The following is a 19,730-nucleotide window of genomic DNA, read 5'->3' as shown; positions in this document are numbered from 1 at the left end:
TCTTACCTCGACTGCAGAGTGTTTCAATTTGACAAACACAGTATGGTGACTTTTCCGAAAGACAGCACGAGGCAATTGCCTGGACATACCTTGAGAACAGAAGTAGAATGGAAGAATTTTACTGGTTTTAAATATGGTTTCAAAACGGTTACCAGTTTACATCTGTTCATTGTATTATTAGTGCTGTGAATCGATAAAAAAAAAAAAAAAAAAAATTAAATCACATTTTTTCTGAAATTGTGATTATTCCCACCTAACATTAAAGTTTAAATTTACTTTTATATTGCAATAATTTCACATACAATCTTCACATTTGTTTAATGGCATCTTTATGCCTGAAGGGGAGCATCACTGATACCAATACTACTGATGTCTCTAAATAGTTTTTTCCCCATTTAACCATTGACTATAGCCATTCAAGATTACAGTATAATTGAGAGGTATCAATTTTAACATATTAGATTTAAAAAAAAAAACTAATTTAATTGAACTTAAGTCTTCACATAAACCCACAATAATAAAATGTCATGCCATAATTAGCTACCTGTTCCCTTCAGCAAGTGCACCAGGACATGTTCTTAAATGGGACTCATAATTAAATACTTAATGCATGCACAGTTTTGATCGCTTTAACCATCTTCATGACTTAACTGACAAAATAACTACAACAGCGCATGCTCATAGTTTCTTTTATGCTTTAATATTAAATACACAACACGTGCCACCCCATTTGTACGTGCAATTGAAGCGCATGTGCTACGAGCACAGTATAATGGCTGACAGGACAGGAAAATTTGTTTTTACTGACATATGGCCAGACAATACATCATTGTTCTACTGAAGCATCATGAATATTGAATAAAATTGCTATAGTCCAAAATTAGTGGTGTAACATCAGTAAGTACTCACCCAATACTTTAACACTTTTAATCCTCTTGGCTGGTAATTTTACAGTCACAAATGGCTTTTCACAGATAATTTCAGCTGATTCTTCTGTAGAAGGTGCATCATGTGGCAGGATGGCAGTATGACAGGTGGCGATGCCAGAGAAACTCTTCATTAGAAGGCGATCAAAATAAAGTACTCTTACATAGTAGTACATCCTTCTGCCTCGAGTCTGAGGGATTAAATGGACAGTTTCACTTTCTTTCTAGCAAGCAATACACAAAATTGGCAATAGCCAATGAACTGAGAAACAAAAACATTAGGTTTCTGTGAATTGTGGGGACATTCCACAGACTTCTATTGTTTTCATACTGACCAAACAATATTTTCTATGCACTAACACTAAACCTACTCCTTACAGACAAACTGTTTGCATTGTTACACTTTCAGATAAACATCATTTAGTATTTTAATTGTTTTCCCCTCATAGGGACCATATGCAAACCCCATAATGTTGGAAATTATGCCCATCAATTAGATTTTTTGATCACAAATCCTGATCACAACAGGCCAAATTCCCTATTCATATTATACATATATGAGCTATATGTGCATGGGTCAATGATGTGACGACTAAATTTTCTGTTAAAAAATTGCATTTCAGTTAAAAATTGGTTTAACCCCCTGGGGTCGAAGCCCACACTGGTGCGATCGGTCTTGTATTTGCTTTATGACCACGAAAAGAACTAAAAACACTTAGTTTTGATCGCACAGATAAGAATAAGGTATCGTTTGAAACTGCAAAGGGTCTACTTTTTGTAGTTTGTATTTGTAGTACTTTACTTTATATGCATCATAAGAATGTGCTTTCGTAAAAATAAAGAAAAACTGCATTCTCTGCCATCTCAGTCACCTCTTCACTAGGGGTCGACCCGATTATCGGTGCCGATATTATGCACTTTTATGATTATCGGTATTGGTCATTTTCAAAACCGATGTGCTGATAAAATAATTTAATTTTGAAACCCGCTATTTGGCTCTGATGCAGCCTGTAGGAACTCACCACTCTGTGGCCTAGAGCAGTCTCCGCCCACCGCCCATCTGATTTGTTGGGAGTCAAGAGTCTGACCAATCAACGTGGAAGGCTAAAGCGCTCACACCAAAAGCGCTTGCTAACTGGTGCTGCTTCAAGCTTCAGTGATTAAGTGTCAGTTGTCTCTCAAAAGGCAGCAGCACACATTGCTCAAGTTGCAATAAATCACAATCCACTACACTGAAGTTATTCAAAACACCTCAATATTATGTATTCATGGTTTCCGCGATGGGGAAAACACAGACGGAATCACGGAATCCAGTCATATAAAGGGAATTTACTGTATAACGCAGAGTCACGGAATTTGTCAAAGTTTGGATGAATTAATCAAAAGTAGGTCAGTACACTTAAATCGACACACCATGGACTAGTATCTGTAAACATTAAGCCGCAAAAAGGTTATTTAAATATGAATTCTGCATGTTCTGCGCATCTCTGTATGTGTGAATGGCACAGACGCGCAGTTTTGATTAGTACACACACTGAAGTGCGCGATGCTTGCGGTGTTTTCAGCATCTGCCGTCTCACATAAATACATGAACAACATCCCCAGAACTGCTCTGAGTGTCACTTCATGAGCATTTGACAGTTTCATTTGAGTAAAACAATCGTCAAAACATATACATAGGCTACAGAAACTTAAGAGGTACTCACTGCAACCCGTCAAAAAAGTTAGTTTATCTACTAATACTACAACAACAATTACTACAACTTGTTTAAAAGAATAAATCACAATACGCCATTTCTTCCATGTCTTAATTTTAATAGTAAACCCATTTTTTTGCCAAAAAATAGTTTAACTCATTTGATTAAAAGATAAATTAAATGTTTTATGGCTTCATTTGCACTGCACTGTAAATTAAAACTAATGGAAATTACTGTCACATAGGCCAAGATTAAGATACTGTCACATAGGACAAGATTAGGACCACAGAAATTGTGACATTTCAATAGGCTATTGAACCAAGTGTGCCTCTAACAGGCTATTAGTGTTATAGTTTAATTCAAATAGTTGCGGTCTTCGCAACTTCTACAATAGAGCTATGAAGACAATTAAATTATTTACACGTATACATTGTGCTTTTTAAGGTAACCAATTGATGTGCATTAGATGATGAATTGAATAGTCACCTCTTGTAAGTTATGATTTAGTCATCAGAAAATAAAGAATTATGAGAGGTTATGCTATTACACATACATTTCTAACATGTAAATTATTGAAGCCAAATACTTAGATTTCCCCAAGCTATTTAGCTGTTGTACAGTATGCATAGGCTTAATCATGAAGCATACAGTGGCCCCACTTTTAACTCTTTATATTACCCTTATTGTAGATGGATGCATGGAGGAAGACAAGAGTAAGAAGTGCAACCAACACCAAGGAAGGCAGTTTTTGTCAGAGCCCTCGTTATGCTTAATTGACATTAATTTTCATTTTTACATATATAACGGTTAAAATATCGGTTATCGGTCTACTTGGTCTGTAATAATCGGTATCGGCCCTGAAAAAAAAAAAAAAAAAAAGACGGTCAACCTCTACTCTTCAGACACTTAAAACAACAAATCTCCGCGAAAACTAGCCTCAAGGATATGAGAAATGTATAGAAAGCTTGAAATGTCTACTTTTAAATGAAGTCAGTCACGTCCAAAACAAATACTGTTAAAGTAATCCATATGAAACCAATGTGATGTCCAGTTTTTCCCATCTCTACTCATATCTAAATAAGTCACGCCCACAAGCCAAATCGCGCTTTTCAAATTAAAGCGTGCAGGGAAAAAAAAAAAACTTCCCTTATAAGCAGTAAAGCTGTCTATATACTGTTTTATGAATGAATCTCTTGCATCATACGAACATCTGCACTTTGTTTATGAGAGAATTTGCGTGAGCTGAATTCAGTCAGCGAGCGCGTGCAGTGAACAATAACAAAAACTCATCTTAACGCCTCTGATTGGCTATTGCATTCATAAGCTCAACAGAATCCTGTGTGATTGGTTGTAATGTGCAACACTATAAAAAAAAAAATCATGGCGCAACATTGAACATCTAAATTTAATAATGCGGTAAACCCTTTAATTCATTTTCATTTTATTCACTATAGCCGTAATGGATTTAGTTTAACTGTACAACAGCATTTGTGTCCATGTGTTGCCATAGTTTCTACAAGCGGAAACTGGGGATACACAGATATTATGTCATTGATCGGCGACAATGACCAGGGACGAGTCATTTAAAATTGGAATTTCTTGGATTTACAAATCCTTGGGAACTTTTGGGATAAACAACTGCATGAAATACACTAGTTTTTGTATATTTTATTAGTAAAATCTTACATATTGTGCCTTTAATGTGCTAAAGCGGTTACATGAAAAACGCCTAGAAATCCTACAAAAATTAGGATATTAACTTGGATTGTTTAGATTATATTTAAGGAGGTGTGCATTATGCCATAAAAATAAAATGATAAAAGTTGGCTTATTGTTGAGCGTTATAGGCTAGGCCTAGTTCTAACATTTTGGCACTAGAGTCACATTGATGTAAAAAATGAAAGGCTTGAACCTTACATTTAATAATTTGCTGATGCCAGCGATCAGAATTCCCTGGATTTCTTCTGTGTCTTTAGAGTTTCTATGTGAGAGCACCCTTTAGCTTCCAGATGGAGATTTACTAAAAAAAAAAAAAACACAGAACAATGCCTCACTGACTAGATGTGCACATGAATATTGCAGCTTTTGCCTAATATCGATTGCGATTTATCGCGATTCAGCCCTAGTCAAAGGTACAAGATGTTCAGGAAATGAGATGCGGACTAAATGCCATTAATGCCACAAGGATATTGGATGATTTTGGAAAAAAAGCATTATGTTTTAGAATTTTATACACACAGTGTTGGGAAGGTTACTTTGGAAATGTAATAGGTTACAGATTACAAGTTATCCTACTTAATGTAATAAGTAGTGTAATTTTTCAGTTACTTTAAAGTAATGTAACCGATTACTTTTCTAAATTTCTAATGTTTCAACTGTTAATCATTTTCAAACATGTAAACCAGGCAGGGTTAACCTTACAGTAGTACTCAACACTGATTGCTGTCAAACTTCGAAATCCTTCATCACTTGAACTAAGATTATAATATTTTAATTTTAAAGGAGACATTGGATGCAAAATATCTTCATTTGCATATAAATGTTTCTTTGCAGTGTGTTGACAACCACCCTACAATGGTAAAAATTCACTCTTTTTAATCCCCAAAAACCTAAAGTGTCTCTATCAAGCCATTTTGATTTTGGAGTGAACACCAGCGCTCTCTTCCACCTTCAATACTACGACTGAGGTGAGACCCTTGAGCAAGGCACCAAACCCCCCACTGTTCCCCAGGCACCACAGCAATGTCTGTCTGTCGGTTAAATGCTGAGCACAAATTCCAAGTATGGGTCACCATACTTGGCCTCACTTCACCTTCACTAAATTTGTTTATGTCTGGCTGCGCAAATCATGCTTTCTGAATGAGGGACAATTCAAGGCAGGTTTTGTTAAAAAGTTAAAGCTCAAGGATGGATCAGTACCCATTGTTCATGATCCAGCTGCACCTCCAGAAGTAGTAAGTCTCACTTTATTTTTTATGATCATTTGCGAATCACCTTTGCTCTTCCACAGAAGAGATGGGTGGGGTGAGCAGAGCTCATTAGCATGTAAAGAGATATGCACCAAAACAAGTCGCTGTGAACAGCTGTTTTTGACAAGGGGAAAAGGGTGTTGTTTTTCAGGACCACTGAGAGCATTCCGAGAGGACCCTAAAGAATCATACCAACTTGTGGAAAAAGGGCATTCGATGTCCCCTTTGAAGCACAGCCACCACAAAATCAGAGTTTAAAATCATTCTGAGGTCAAATACAGATTTAAAACCATAAGATAGTTTAATAGCTATGATACTGTTTTTGAAATCAAATATTTGCATAGCTATGACAGGAAACACTGGAATCTAACAATGCCTTAGAAAAAAAGAAAAAAGTTAATCTTAAAAATAAAAGCATATAAACCCAAATATAAAAAAGTTATTGGATAAGCATGTTATAAACGTCTGAAACATTGGCGTTTCATATTTTAGAGCAGTTACTGCAATTTATGAAAGAACAATTAAATCTGTATGTGGGAGTGTGTGTGAAAAAATCAGATGTAACCCTTTGTAATCATTAACATTTTCATAAGTAATTTAACTACACATTTTTTTTAGTAACTAACTGATTACAATTACTTTTATTTTGTAATTACAATTACGTAATTCCGTTACATGTAGCTAGTTACTCCCCAACACTGCATACACATACATATGGGTAGTTGACAAATAGGCAGTAAAAAAAAAAAAGCTTTGGAAAAGACTTTTGGAAAAGAAATGCATATATGAAGTGTGAAGTCTGATCTTTGAGAAAATATAAAGGGTCTCTAACTTCGCCAATTCTTTCACTGCTTTTTAACATTTAAACTGAACTGTACCATAAGTTAGGAGTGACTGCAAAAATTAAGAAAAAAAAAATAGCATGAGAGATTAATCTTCATTATTAGACACTTATTTTCATATAATGCCATTTATTTAATATGAAATTTCATTTTTCCCCCCATGACTTGTTGGACAATTAAGACAAACTTTGACGAGACAAACTTTGCCGTCATCTGTTCAAAACTGCTGAAAATTATGCCATTTTAAGTTGAGTGATATTTGCATCTCCCCTATTGCAATACTCAACTGTTTTTAAGATGTTTTGAGATAAAAACAAATCTGTGGTTCTTTTAAAGGTGCCATAGGTGATTGTCTTCAGAAACATTGTTATTCTGGTTGAAAGTCTCTCCACATCCCGATAGCTATCATTAAGTGGTCTAAATTTATATATTCTGTGAAAGGTGTAGGACCAAGGAATGTTTGTCCAATTAAAACGCTCGGTCCGAGCATTTTAATTGTCTTTCCTACCTGCCCGTCAACGTATGTATTAGCATACCTCTGCGTACCCTGTTTGCGCAGACAGGATACATCAGCGCGATCACGCACACTGTTCAGACAGAGCGAGAGAATGGCAGGCAAACATCAACAACCCGATCTTCCTTCCTGGTATTGTAGTACTTTTACTAACTGTGCTGTAAAGTTTTCTCACCGGTGAATGACATGTAGCCCAGCGGTTCCCAATTCCAGTCCTCACGCCCCCCTGCTCTGCATATTTTGCAGGTCTCGCTTAGTTAACACCTGATTCAGATAACCAGCTCGTTAGAAGAGAGCTCCGATTGACATGCTCCCTACACAGTGTTCATTGCTCCCTACTCCCTGAGCAGGGAAAATCCATTTATTTCACTTCAGAACATTCAATCACGGATTTGCGCTGCTCCTCACACACAGACGAAAGAGAAGTGTTAAGTGTGACATAATATACCTCTGTAAATAAATACAATTTAAATTCAGGTCTGGCACACTTTAATGCCCTTTGTATGGAACAAACGCTCACTTCGAACTGGAATCATGGCGGAATATCTGGTGATGGCCACTTCGCAGGGCACTTTTGACTTACGGTCGAACAGAACACCGTCAGACGTGATAAGATATACATATGAAAAGTGCAGAGCTAGGAGGGCACGAGGACTGTAATTGGAAACCGCTGATGTAGCCTATTGTAATTTATGTTGTCTCTGGCTGCTCTTTGAGTGTATGTGCGTTCAGGGGGCGTGGCTTATGACGGCAATTGCAGGGAGGGTGGGATGTTCGCTTTCAGTGCTACCAGGCTAAAGTTTGCATTTTCCGAGATCATCTACTGCACCTTTAAGTGTGTCACACCATAGGATATCACATCACACCATAGGACAGAAATGGTAGTTATTAATTTCTATTTAATTTTGAACACGTCAAAGGAGAAAGTTTAACTTTGATACAAAATGTTTTGTTAAAAAAAAAAAAAAAATTCAGTCTTAATCAGTATGTTACTAAAACTCTTCTAGCTCCCGCTGCATGTGCAGCACAGCTAAAAATGATTGATATTCAAACTACACTGAACAAAATAAACGCAACACTTGTTTTTGCCCCCATTTTTCATGATCTGGGGCCCGTTCTTCATACGTTGCTCACTCAGTTAGCTGGATTTTATTGTTGCCGATTTCGCTTGTTCTTGGATTGTTTGGTTCTTTGAAGCTCATCCTGGAGTTGTTGTCATAGCAACAGGTCCGTAAGCTTAAACCTGCTCGGGAGCAGGCTTATTTCATGTAAACCGGATTAAATCGCATCTTAAGCAGAATTGATACTTATAATAGGCCCCAGCCACTGCTACTTTATTAAGAGTTCCCTGCTGGTCCAGGGACAATAATTTATATTTAAATAATTAAAAAAATTTATTTGAAAATAAGATAATGTTGTGTAGTCTATAATACTATAGACACAGCCAGTTTTACTCATTGAAAGAATTATTAGTGATGAAATAATTACTTTATAATTGTATTTGAGTCTTTCACATGCTATACAGTTAATCTGAGTCGTGCATTAATTTGAGTGATGACATTATGGGAGTGGCTTGATGGAGCACAGGAGATGCAGATAACTTGATCTCTAAGAAACTTTAATGCCGTCACATAAATCTGTTTCAAAGATAAAATTAAACTAATTGCTACTTACAACGTTGAAGTAAAAATGTAAAGCCTGTACAAATACCAGAAATCACAAATATAAATAATTGGGAATCATGTAAAAAAATAAAACTAAAAAAAAAAGGTCTGCCCTTTTCAGGGAACACGGGAACGCGCAGTGATCTTAGATAACTTAATCCAGATATTTTAATCTAATACGCAAATTCGTTTGAAGAACCAAATTAGCCAGAGATGAGTTATCAGGATTAGAAGATCTGGAATCTTTCAAATCATCTCAGATGTAATAAGCGACGTACGGAGAACGGGCCCCTTAACTCAAAGATTTAAGACTTTCCATGTACACAAAAGGCCTATTTTGCTCAAATTGTTCACAAATCTGTCTAAATCTGTGTTAGTGAGCACTTTGCAGAGATACTCCATCCACCTCACAGGTGTGGCATATCAAGATGCTGATTAGACAGCATGATTATTGCACAGGTGTTTTCAGCTTCCAGGAATTGTGTTCAGATCCTTGCAACATAGAGCCGTGCATTATCATGCTGCAACATGAGGTGATGGTCGTGGATGAATGGCACAACAATGGGCCTCAGGATCTCATCACGGTATCTTTGCATTCAAAATGCCATCAATAAAATGCACCCATGTTCGCTATCCATAACATACGCCTGCCCATACCATAACCCCATCATGGGCCACTCGATCCACAACGTTGACATCAAACCACTCACCCACACAACGCTGTCTGCCATCTGCCCTATACAGTTAAAACCAGGATTCATCCGTGAAGAGAACACCTCTCCAAAGTGCCAGGTCGAACTGCAGTCAGGTCGAGACCCCGATGAGGATGACAAGCATGCAGATGAGCTTCCCTGAAACGGTTTCTGACAGTTTGTGCAGAAATTCTCTGGTTATGCAAACTGATTGTTGCAGCAGCAGCCGGGTGGCTGGTCTCTTGGAGGTGAATATGCTGGATGTGGAGGTCCTGGGCTGGTGTGGTTACATGTGGTCTGCGGTTGTGAGGCCGGTTGGATGTACTGCCAAATTCTCTGAAACTCCTTTGGAGACGGCTTATGGTAGAGAAATGAACATTCAATTCACAGGCAACAGCTCTGGTGGACATTCCTACAGTCAGCTTGCCAATCGTATGCTCCCTGAAAACTTGCAACATCTGTGGCATTGTGCTGTGTGATAAAACTGCACATTTTAGAGTGGCCTTTTATTGTGGCCAGCCTAAGGCACACCTGTGCAATAATCATGCTGTCCAATCAGCATCTTGATATGCCACACCTGTGAGGTGGATGGATTATCTCGGCAGAGGAGAAGTGCTCACTAACACAGATTTGTGAACAATATTTGAGAGAAATAGGCCTTGTGTACATGGATAAAGTCTTAGATCTTTGAGTTCAGCGCATGAAAAATGGGGGCAAAAACAAGTGTTGCATTTATAATTTTGTTCAGTGTACATTCATTAAGATGTGAATGAATTTAAAAACTATATGGCTACTTTAAGGCATCATTTTGATTATTTACTTTCTGCATTGTTCTCTTAGGATCTCCTCCCTTCTGCATGGATCCCTGTTAATTCTCTATATATTTCCGTGTCCTCCCTCTTCCACTAATTTCTCTCCCTCAATTCTGTGTTTTAAAAAAGTACCATATTTAATACTTATTTTCATGACCCTTTATAACAGTACAAGTTTTCTGTAAAAACATCACAAAATAATTTAATGTAATTATTGCATTTAAGAACACTGAAAATGATCAAAATGGAATAAAAAGTAGTTGAATAAATCTTTATTTAAAATGTTTTTTTAAAGGAGACCTTGTCCTCTGGTGTGACATCTTTGTCCTGTGGTGTGAAAGTACAGGCGTCACACCGGAGAACATTATCTGTCACACCATAGGACGTTTCAGGCTTCTGTTAATTAATGACCTTGCTATTCAAAGCTAACCTGTCATTAGCAGTAAGCAAGACACATTTGCATAATTTTCCATGATTACGTAGTTTAACAGTTTTTCCATTTTAAAAAAATATATATTTAGGGGCCTCACCAAAAAAAAAGTTAAATATTTGAACAATTGAGACAAAACTGACTGTGTGCACGTCATGGGCTTCACAGGGGGCTTCAGTAACACAACCATGAATGGGATCCTTCAACTAATTAAAGTTTTCTCTGGAATTGGCCGATTTAAAAATCAGGATATGGTGTCACACCATAGGACATGGTTTTCAGAGACAAAATGTACAAAAAGTTCCTACGCTTTCAGAAATATGGATGGAAAAAAGTGATTGCCATTTACTGAAATAGACTTGTACAATTACGCCAGAGGTATTTAACATTATGCTTTTATTTTTCATTTACAAAAGTTGTAATTTATTGAACCATGCTTGGGACAGTCACACCATAGGACAATTTTGAGATTTAGCTCAGTTTTAAAAAAAATCTAACAACATGTTTAACCATGTAGTGCATTTTAAATAACGACAATTATATTCATCTTTATATTGTGAAAATGCCAGGTCACGTCAACAACCCATATTTTTATACATGTATACACACAAATTGGGCCCAATTAGCCATTTTCTCTTCCCGGTGTCATGTGACTCGTTAGTGTTACAAGGTCTCGGGTGTGAATGGGGAGCAGGTGTGTTAAATTTGGTGTTATCGCTCTAACTCTCTCATACTGGTCACTGGAAGTTCAACAAGGCACCCTAATGGCAAAGAACTGAGGATCTGAAAAGAATTGTTGCTCTACATAAAGATGGTGTAGGCTATAAGATTGCCAAGACCCTAAAACTGAGCTGCAGCACAGTGGCCAAGACCATACAGCGGTTTAACAAGACAGGTTCCACAGGCCTCACCATGGTCTGCCAAAGAAGTTGAGTGCACATGCTCAGCGTCATATCCAGAGGTTGTGTTTGGGAAATAGACGTATGAGTGCTGCCAGCATTGCTGCAGAGGTTGAAGGGGGGGTCAGCCTGTCAGTGCTCAGACCATACGCCATGCACTGCATCAAATTGGTCTGCATGGCTGTCGTCCCAGAAGGAAGCCTCTTCTAAAGATGATGCACAAGAAAACCCGCAAACAGTTTACTCAAGACAAGCAGACTAAGGACCTGTGGTCTGATGAGACCAAGATACGCTTGACACCATCTGAACCAAATAAGTTTGTCGCGGCAACCAGGTGAGTACAACAAAAACAAGTGTGTCTTGCCTACAGTCAAGCATGGTGGTGGGAGTGTCATGGTCTTGGGCTGCGTGAGTGCTGCCGGCACTGGGGAGCTACAGTTCATTGAGGGAACCGTGAATGCCAACATGTACTGTGACATACTGAAGCAGAGCATGATCCCCCTCTCTTCGGAGACTGGGCCGCAGGGCAGTATTCCAACATAACGACCACTGCCTTGCTAAAGAAGCTGAGGGTAAAGGTGATGGACTGGCCAAGCATGTCTCCAGACCTAAACCCTATTGAGCATCTGTGGGGCATCCACAAACGGAAGGTGCAGGAGCGCAAGGTCTCTAACATCCACCAGCTCAGTGATGTCGTCATGGAGTGGAAGAGGACTGCAGCAGCAACCTGTGAAGCTCTGGTGAACTCCATGCCCAAGAGGTTTAAGGCAGTGCTGGAAAATAATGATGGCCACACAAAATAGACCCTTTGGGCCCAATTTGGACATTTTCACTTAGGGGTGTACTCACTTTTGTGGCCAGCGGTTTAGACAATGGCTGTGTGTTGAGTTATTTTGAGGGGACAGCAAATTTACACTTATGAAAGCTGTACACTCACTACTTTACATTGTAGCAAAGTGTCATTTCTTCAGTGTTGTCACATGAAAAGAAAATATTGTGAGGTGTACTCACTTCTGTGAGATACTGACGTGACGCCTAAATTTTCTGTCAGATTGCATTTTTTCAGTTATAAATTGGTTTAAATGCATAAGAGATATATACACACACAGTATATATATGAGGGGCCTCTCCCATGTATGAACTCACTGTGGTGCGACCGTCCGGCCATAACTTGTACGTTTTGTAAACATCTTTGAAGTTATCCTAAATTTATTCAGATAAATTTTCTGCACTACTTGGCATGATTTCCAAAGTGTTTTGTAATCCTGTATAAAATTGCAAAGCATTTGTATTTATATTTCCATCATAATATACAAACAAACTTTGGCCGATGATTTTCATTTTATAAAGTATCATGTGGTGCGACTAGGGCCGGGTATCGAGTTTGATACTTTTTAGGCACCAACTGAATTGGCTTAATACCATTGAGTATCGAAAAACGTCTTGTTCGGTACCAAATTTCGATACCTAAGGGGTTAATCTCAATGTCAGTGAGGCAATAAGCCTGCAGCACTAGGGGTGTTTGACGAAGCGGCGCAGATTAATCAGTGTCTGACATCCGTGATAGCGATTCGAAAGCATATGGAGCAGTCTGCTCGTGCGGTTTTGTTTACTAAAGCAGACTGAAGCGCACGTGATGCTCGCGGTGACTACAGCGTCTGCAGTCTCACTAAACGAGGACAAACACATGAACAACATCTCCAGAACTGCTCTGAGAGTCACGTCATTAGCATTTTACCATTTCATTTGAGTAAAACTAGCATCATATACACACAGAACTCTAAAGGTATTCACAGCAACCCGTCAAAATAAGTTCAAGAAACTACCATTTTGGGACTTATGTTGAAATCCATTGCATCATAGCAATTTGCCAAGGACCCATGGAAGCATCAGGCAGGTTTGTAAGTCTTTCAAAGTTGAAAAAAAAAAAAAAAAAGAACCTTTTTAACGGCTGGAATGTAGTTACCACATTTGGATATAATGTGGTATGACCTCAAAAAAAAAACAATGAATTGTAAGTTATTTCTGCAATCATTTATTTTCATTATAAATAATTTGATAGTGACCTTTTGTGGGAAGCTAGCTTGTTTTGTTTTGTTTAGGTGACCAATTCTGTGCTTGTAAGTTTCGACTGAATTTGAAAATGTGGTGCAACCAAATATCATGTGGTGTGACAACTGCAGAGTGTTTTCCATTGTAGATCTATGTCCCAGATTAGCAGTTTTTGTGCTTATATATTCAATTGATAGTTTATATTCATAATATACTTTAGTATAATTTAGAATATATTTTTATGCAATTTGGGTCATTTCAGACGGTTTGTTTAATCTTTGTACAAGAGAAAAAAAAAAAAGAAAAAAAAAATTTGAGCATGTAATTTTAGCTTGGTAATTATGCATTTATTAGTAATTTGTTTATAAACTAGTTTAACCTATTCTACCAGAATATACTGCCAAGCAAAGTAAAAAACGCTCATCATAGGCAGCATGTTAATTCTAACCCTGCAGTCTTGCACAAACTCCAGATGTCATTTTCTACTATAAGATAGATGTTCATGTCATCTAAGAACCTGAGCCAGCAACCTAAACCTAATCTAAATTGACCCTTCACAAAGACCCCCCTTAGTTACTGTTGCTATGTCCTACAAACCATGGCACTTTTATGCCATGCATCATGTTCTCACGCATTGAAAAATACTTCACGGAGCAAAGAGGACACCGACAATGTGCCGACAGACAAGACAGAGCTGGTTACGTTTAGTATGAAAGTCTCAGTGTTCAAATTGTCTTTTTTTTTTTTAAAGAAATTCAAACAACAAATACTGTTTTGTGGCTCTTTAATATGTCGTGACAGATCGCTGTAGCGCCTCAGTTCAAGCGGCACATGAACCGATCATCTCTTCATCTTTACTAGTCATATGAAATAAACATGAATGAACATCAGAAGGTATCTCGTTTCAACCATGAAAAGATGTCAATACACCATTTTTCTACTCTCCTGTCTGGTTTGTCGACGTTATATGTCAGACTGCCTGTTAATCAAACTCCCGGCAAAAGGGTCAATTGAGCAGCCAATATTTGACAAAGTACAGAAATAACTGGTGCTAAAGTGCCGGCAGTTAATGTCACGTGCTGCACTTTTCACACGTCTCTTTAAATAGATTTTTAATGATATAAGGTCGTTGTGTCATTTGGATCCACCATTCATGTAGTGCGAACAATAACAGAAATAACTATTACAAAAATAATTTGTGGTTGAAATATGAATCACTGCTACAGTATGCTTAAGTGAATGGTATTTTTAAAACGTTTTTAATCAGTTTTATGCAATTTGCAGGAAAAATAAGTCTGTTAACTTCATTTAAGTAGGCAACTCAAATTATAGAACAAAAATAAGAGATCATTATTTAAAAAAAAAAAGTTAAGAGTTTTAGCTCCAACCCTAATCAAACACCTGATCAAACTAATCAAGGTCTTCAGGATTATTAGAAACTTCCAAGCAGGTGTGATTTGGAGCTGGATGGAGCTAAACTCTACAGAGCTATGGCCCTCCAGAAATTGAGTTTGAGATCACAGATCTAGATGGAGAAAAAAAAAAAAGTTTTTTGTTGGTTTTTTTTTTTTTTTCCAAGTAGATTTTTTTGTATTTTAAAATTGGCCTGTCGAAAATCCTTACGTCAATGACACACATATACATATATACACATAAAACTGTGTCTAATGTGGAGAGGCGGCTAGAAATAAGCTGTAAAGGAGAGCATGGTCTGGATTCACTGTGGGAGCTTAAAAATGCCTCTGAGGGAGAAACGGCAGGTGCCCCCACTGTGGAATATGATGTGGGCCTGGAGGTGACTGCAAGTGGAGCGGGATTTTCGGCGGCGGCGGCGGCGGCGTCTACTTCCATGACATCGGAGCAAAGGAAATCATCAGAATGGAGTCTGGTAGTGAAACACGGCAGACGCAGGAGGAATTGTGGATGGCCAAACACCTCCAACTAAACAGCGAGCTGGTAAAGCTAAACAAAGGATGTCTAAGCCTATTATTGGTACAGGGGCATGAGGGAATATTAGTGTGGTGCGGACGAAATTGTTTGCTACCAAATTTACTCCAGATCTTAACGCTGAAACTGTGTCAAACTATCCTAAAGAAAAACTTGGCCGAGATGTGAATTGCCAACGCACTGACACCACGAACAAAAGATAGTTCATTTAAAGTGAGTGCTGAGTATATTAATGTGGCGGAGATGTACAGTCCGGCGATGTGGCCTGAAGGCTCCATTGTTCGTCATTATTATGAGCCACGCAAAGTGAGAGCGTTGGGGGCTAATATTGCTGCCTCCATGTCAGGTGCATCTGTGACTGAGGGGGCTGCTGCTGCAGCAGAGTGCACTTGATCTGAATGTGTGGATTATATCCTATAACTGCGAGTCGGTGACCGCGTTGGGGATAGCGCCCAACGCACCGTAGTTGATAATTTGCAAAACTGTGATATCCTGTGCTTGCAAGAAACTTATCTAAACAGGATTTGGGAAAATTGAACTCAAATTTTCATGGTGCTGGGACATCTACAACTGATCTTACTATGGGTATAGTGAAAGGAAGGATATCGGGTGGTGTGGCTACCTTGTGGCACAAAAAGTTGGACTCAGTGATTAATATCATTAAGGTTGATGTTGACTGGTGTTTCGCTGTACGGATGAGTTGCTCTAGTAAAGAGTTAATTATCCTTAATGTATATGCACCATATGAAATGTCAACAAAATGAGGACGAATATTTAAATAGACTTGCTTTTATTGGCTCTTTTATTAAAGTAATTTTGGTGGTTGGGGACTTGAATGCAGATCTTACTGACAAATCTGTGTTTGCCAAGCATATGCAGCATTTCTGTGTTAATAATTTTAAGTTATCTAGTAAATTGTTACCTATGGACAGTTATACTTATAAGTGAAGCCTGGCATACAACTTCATGGCTTGATCATTGTATTAGTACAGCTGAGGCTCATGATACCATACAGTCAGTGACAATTTTATATGGGAATTCTATATCTGATCATGTACCATTCTTAATGCTTGTTGATTTCGAAAGTTTGCCCGAAGTGAAATGACTGTAAGAGGGCTGCTTTGGGAAAGTTAGACTGGTCTAAACTTACTGATGAAGATATTAAAACATATGAGAAAACGGACACTGTTGAATTAAGGTGGTATTACCCAGAGATGCAATCATGTGTACAGATGTGAATTGTAATGTCATTTTCTGGAAGGATGTAAGAGCATTAAATAGGAGCAGTGTGACATTACCAAGCTCTATTGAGGGTGTTTCGGGAGCTGAGAATATAGCAGAGTTGTGGAGACATTATTCTACTGTTTAATTGTGTAAAGAGTGAGCCATGTAAAGTGGAAGTTGTCTCTATGGATACAGGGAGTATTACAACAAACGAGGTTTATCAAGCAATAATTCAGCTTAAAAGATAGGAAAACTGGTGGTTTAGATCAAATAACTGCTGAACACCTAAATTTTGCGAGCCCTAGACTTGTGGTTCTGCTTGCAATTTGTTTTGCTGGTTTTGTGATACATGGGCTGCTGCCAGAGTCTTTGTCAGTAACCTTGTTGCCTGTTAAGGATAAGGCTGGCAAGATAGGTAGTTTGGATAACTATAGATCAATTGCTTTAGCGAGTGTTGTGTCAAAGGTTTTGGAAAGAATCATATTAGATCGATTAGGTGTCTCTTGATACCACAGACAATCAGTTTGGTTTTAAGGCTCACCATAGTACTGATTTGTGTATATATGCTCTGAAGGTAGTAGAACTGTATAAAAGACAATTCCACTGTTATAATCTGCTTTATTGATGCTTCTAAAGCTTTCGATAGTTAATCAAAAGTTCAGTAAACTAAGACAAAGGGGTGCACCTAATAGTATATTAAGAATTTTGACATTGGTACACTAATCAAAGTATGCAGATAAAGTGGGGCAATTGGATGTATGCTTGGTAATGCCACAGTCAATCACTACATGTATGCTGATGATTTGGTTGTTTTTTTTCCCCAAGTAGTGTTGGTTTTCAACAGTTACTTAATATATACACATTCTGATTATGGTATAAGATATGATGTGCAATACAATACAAAAAAAAAAAAGTGTTGCCATGATATGTAGAACCAAAGAACAGAGATTTGAATTTCCCAGAATTTTATTTATCAGGGCAAGTGTTAAATGTACTACTGCAAAATATTTAGGACATATCATTAATAACGAAATGAGATGAAGATATGTATAGGCAATATTGTAAGTTATATACTCAAGCAAATATGTTGGTGAGAATTGTGTGTTCAGATCAGGTAAAGATAAACCTTTTTAGAGCATATTGTATTTTGTATACTGCTCCTTTGTGGGTTAAGTTTAAGAAAGAGAGCCTATGTAAGCTTCAGGTTGCATACAATGATTGTATGAGGATCCTGCTGAAAAAACCAAGATGGAGCAGTGCAAGTAATTTATTCTGTAAGGCAAGAGTACAGTCATTCCCTGCATTGAGAAATTTGATGTATAAATTTATTTGTCGGCTGGATGATTCACATATTATAATGTTGTCAAATCCTAGGCTTACTGATGTGCGATATCAGTCCTCTATGAGGACGTATTGGTATAACTGTCTTTTTTAATGTGTATTGTGTGTTTCTTGCTAATGGACCTGGAGTCTGGAAATAAAGTTGAAATGAATTTATTTATATTTATATATCCGAAAATAAGACGATGTGGGGTTTTTTTTCCTTGGAAATACCTCAGAAAAAAAAACCCATTCGTCTTATATTCAGGGTCTAGACTTTGACATGTCAGTAATACCCCACAACAATAGGTGGCGCCAAAAACGCATAAAGAGTGTGCCATGAAATATGTAATGTGTGTTGTAAAGATCGCGAATGAAAACAAGTGAAAAGGAAAAGCTTACAGCAGCATGATCGTGACTCATGTTAGTCTGATGGGACCAAACTTCCTCTGTAAGTGATTTTAAAACATAAGTCAGTACCCAGATTTGAAGACTACAATAAGATTTCACGTCTACTGATAATAACATTGGTAGGCTACTATGAGTTGAATAACCTAATTGTTATATAATTCAGATGGGCTACCTGTTATTTCAATGGTATATCAATTTTCCAATGTCATTGTTGGTACATTTTACCAGTATTTACCAAACTTTCAAAAAAAATTTGAATTGGAAAAATATTCAATATGAAAATTAAGAATAAATGTGTTTTACAGAGAGGAAAAAAAAAAAAAAAGTTTGAGTGAGTGATTCCATTGGTCCAGATCCATCTAGGATATGCAACATTACAGAATTTGTATCTGCACCCAATACAGTTTCAAAACCCGAAAATTAAGAGATAGGTTGACAAAACAGAAAAAGTAGGGTCAGGAGTACAAGGGGCATAAAGTAATACAATATTCCTATTCTCCACCATTGTTTTTATGTGTTATTCTACCATCTGTATCAACCTTTATCTAAAATAGTAATATTTAAAGTCTTCCGCATCAATATTAGGACACCCTTGGTTTTAGTATCTGAAGACGAGTGAGATCACTTCATAAAACTTATTACACCTGCGTATATATCCTCTTTCAAAATGGGATTCTTGAACTAACACTATCAATCTTCGCAAAAAATCCAGAAAACCTTCAGGCAATCCAATCAGACGCAGATTGCTGTGCCTATTGCGATCCTGTAAGTCCACAACCTGTTGCTCGAGCACGGCTACTCCCCTACCGTGATCTGCGACAACTTTTTTCTCCCATCTCACCTGTAAGACGATTCAATTAAAAGCATAGCGACTGAACGACTGACATGTAAGAAGCGAACTCGTTCCGCATCGCCGTCAACTCAGTTCTTCTCAAAGTGTTAAAGTGTTGGACATCTTGTCCACCATATAGCTCTCGGACGGTGGCTTGGATTTCTTATTAACCAGAAGCCGACGGTGACACCTCCTGCTGTTTCCGATTGTATACCATCAGGGAAAGTATTAATGAATAAAACTAGAGAGAAAAAAAAAAAAAAAAGCAAATAGGAGCCAAACGTACGGAGCTCTACTCAAGTGTGACTAGGTGAACGCGTCACATGACTCTCTCCAGAGCACTCTTTTAAAGAATGCTCCTAATCTCAGCTTGTTACCTGTATAAAAGACATCTGTCCACAGAAGCAATCAAATCAATCAGATTCCAATCTCTCCACCGTGGCCAAGACCAAAGAGCTGTCCAAGGATGTCAGGGACAAGACTGTAGACCTACATAAGG

At 37.8% G+C, this 19,730-nt stretch overlaps 1 protein-coding gene across 1 annotated transcript in view; it reads right to left on the bottom strand.

Moving 5' to 3' along the window:
* LOC131550757 (mucin-2-like) overlaps window positions 1-19,730 on the bottom strand; it is a 49,376-nt gene that overhangs the window by 3,988 nt on the left and 25,658 nt on the right. Inside the window, exons 4-5 of the mRNA XM_058793133.1 lie at window positions 910-1,117; window positions 7-89 (exon numbers count right to left, since the gene is read on the bottom strand). Of these exons, the coding sequence (XP_058649116.1) occupies window positions 7-89; window positions 910-1,102 (276 nt within the window). The 5' untranslated portion in view covers window positions 1,103-1,117. The remainder of the gene's footprint in view (window positions 1-6; window positions 90-909; window positions 1,118-19,730) is intronic.

The sequence above is a fragment of the Onychostoma macrolepis genome, chromosome 12 (assembly GCF_012432095.1).
Source record: "Onychostoma macrolepis isolate SWU-2019 chromosome 12, ASM1243209v1, whole genome shotgun sequence".
Lineage (NCBI taxonomy): Eukaryota > Metazoa > Chordata > Actinopteri > Cypriniformes > Cyprinidae > Onychostoma > Onychostoma macrolepis.
Note: the sequence above shows the minus strand (reverse complement) of the source record. Positions and strands in the feature narration are given on the sequence as shown.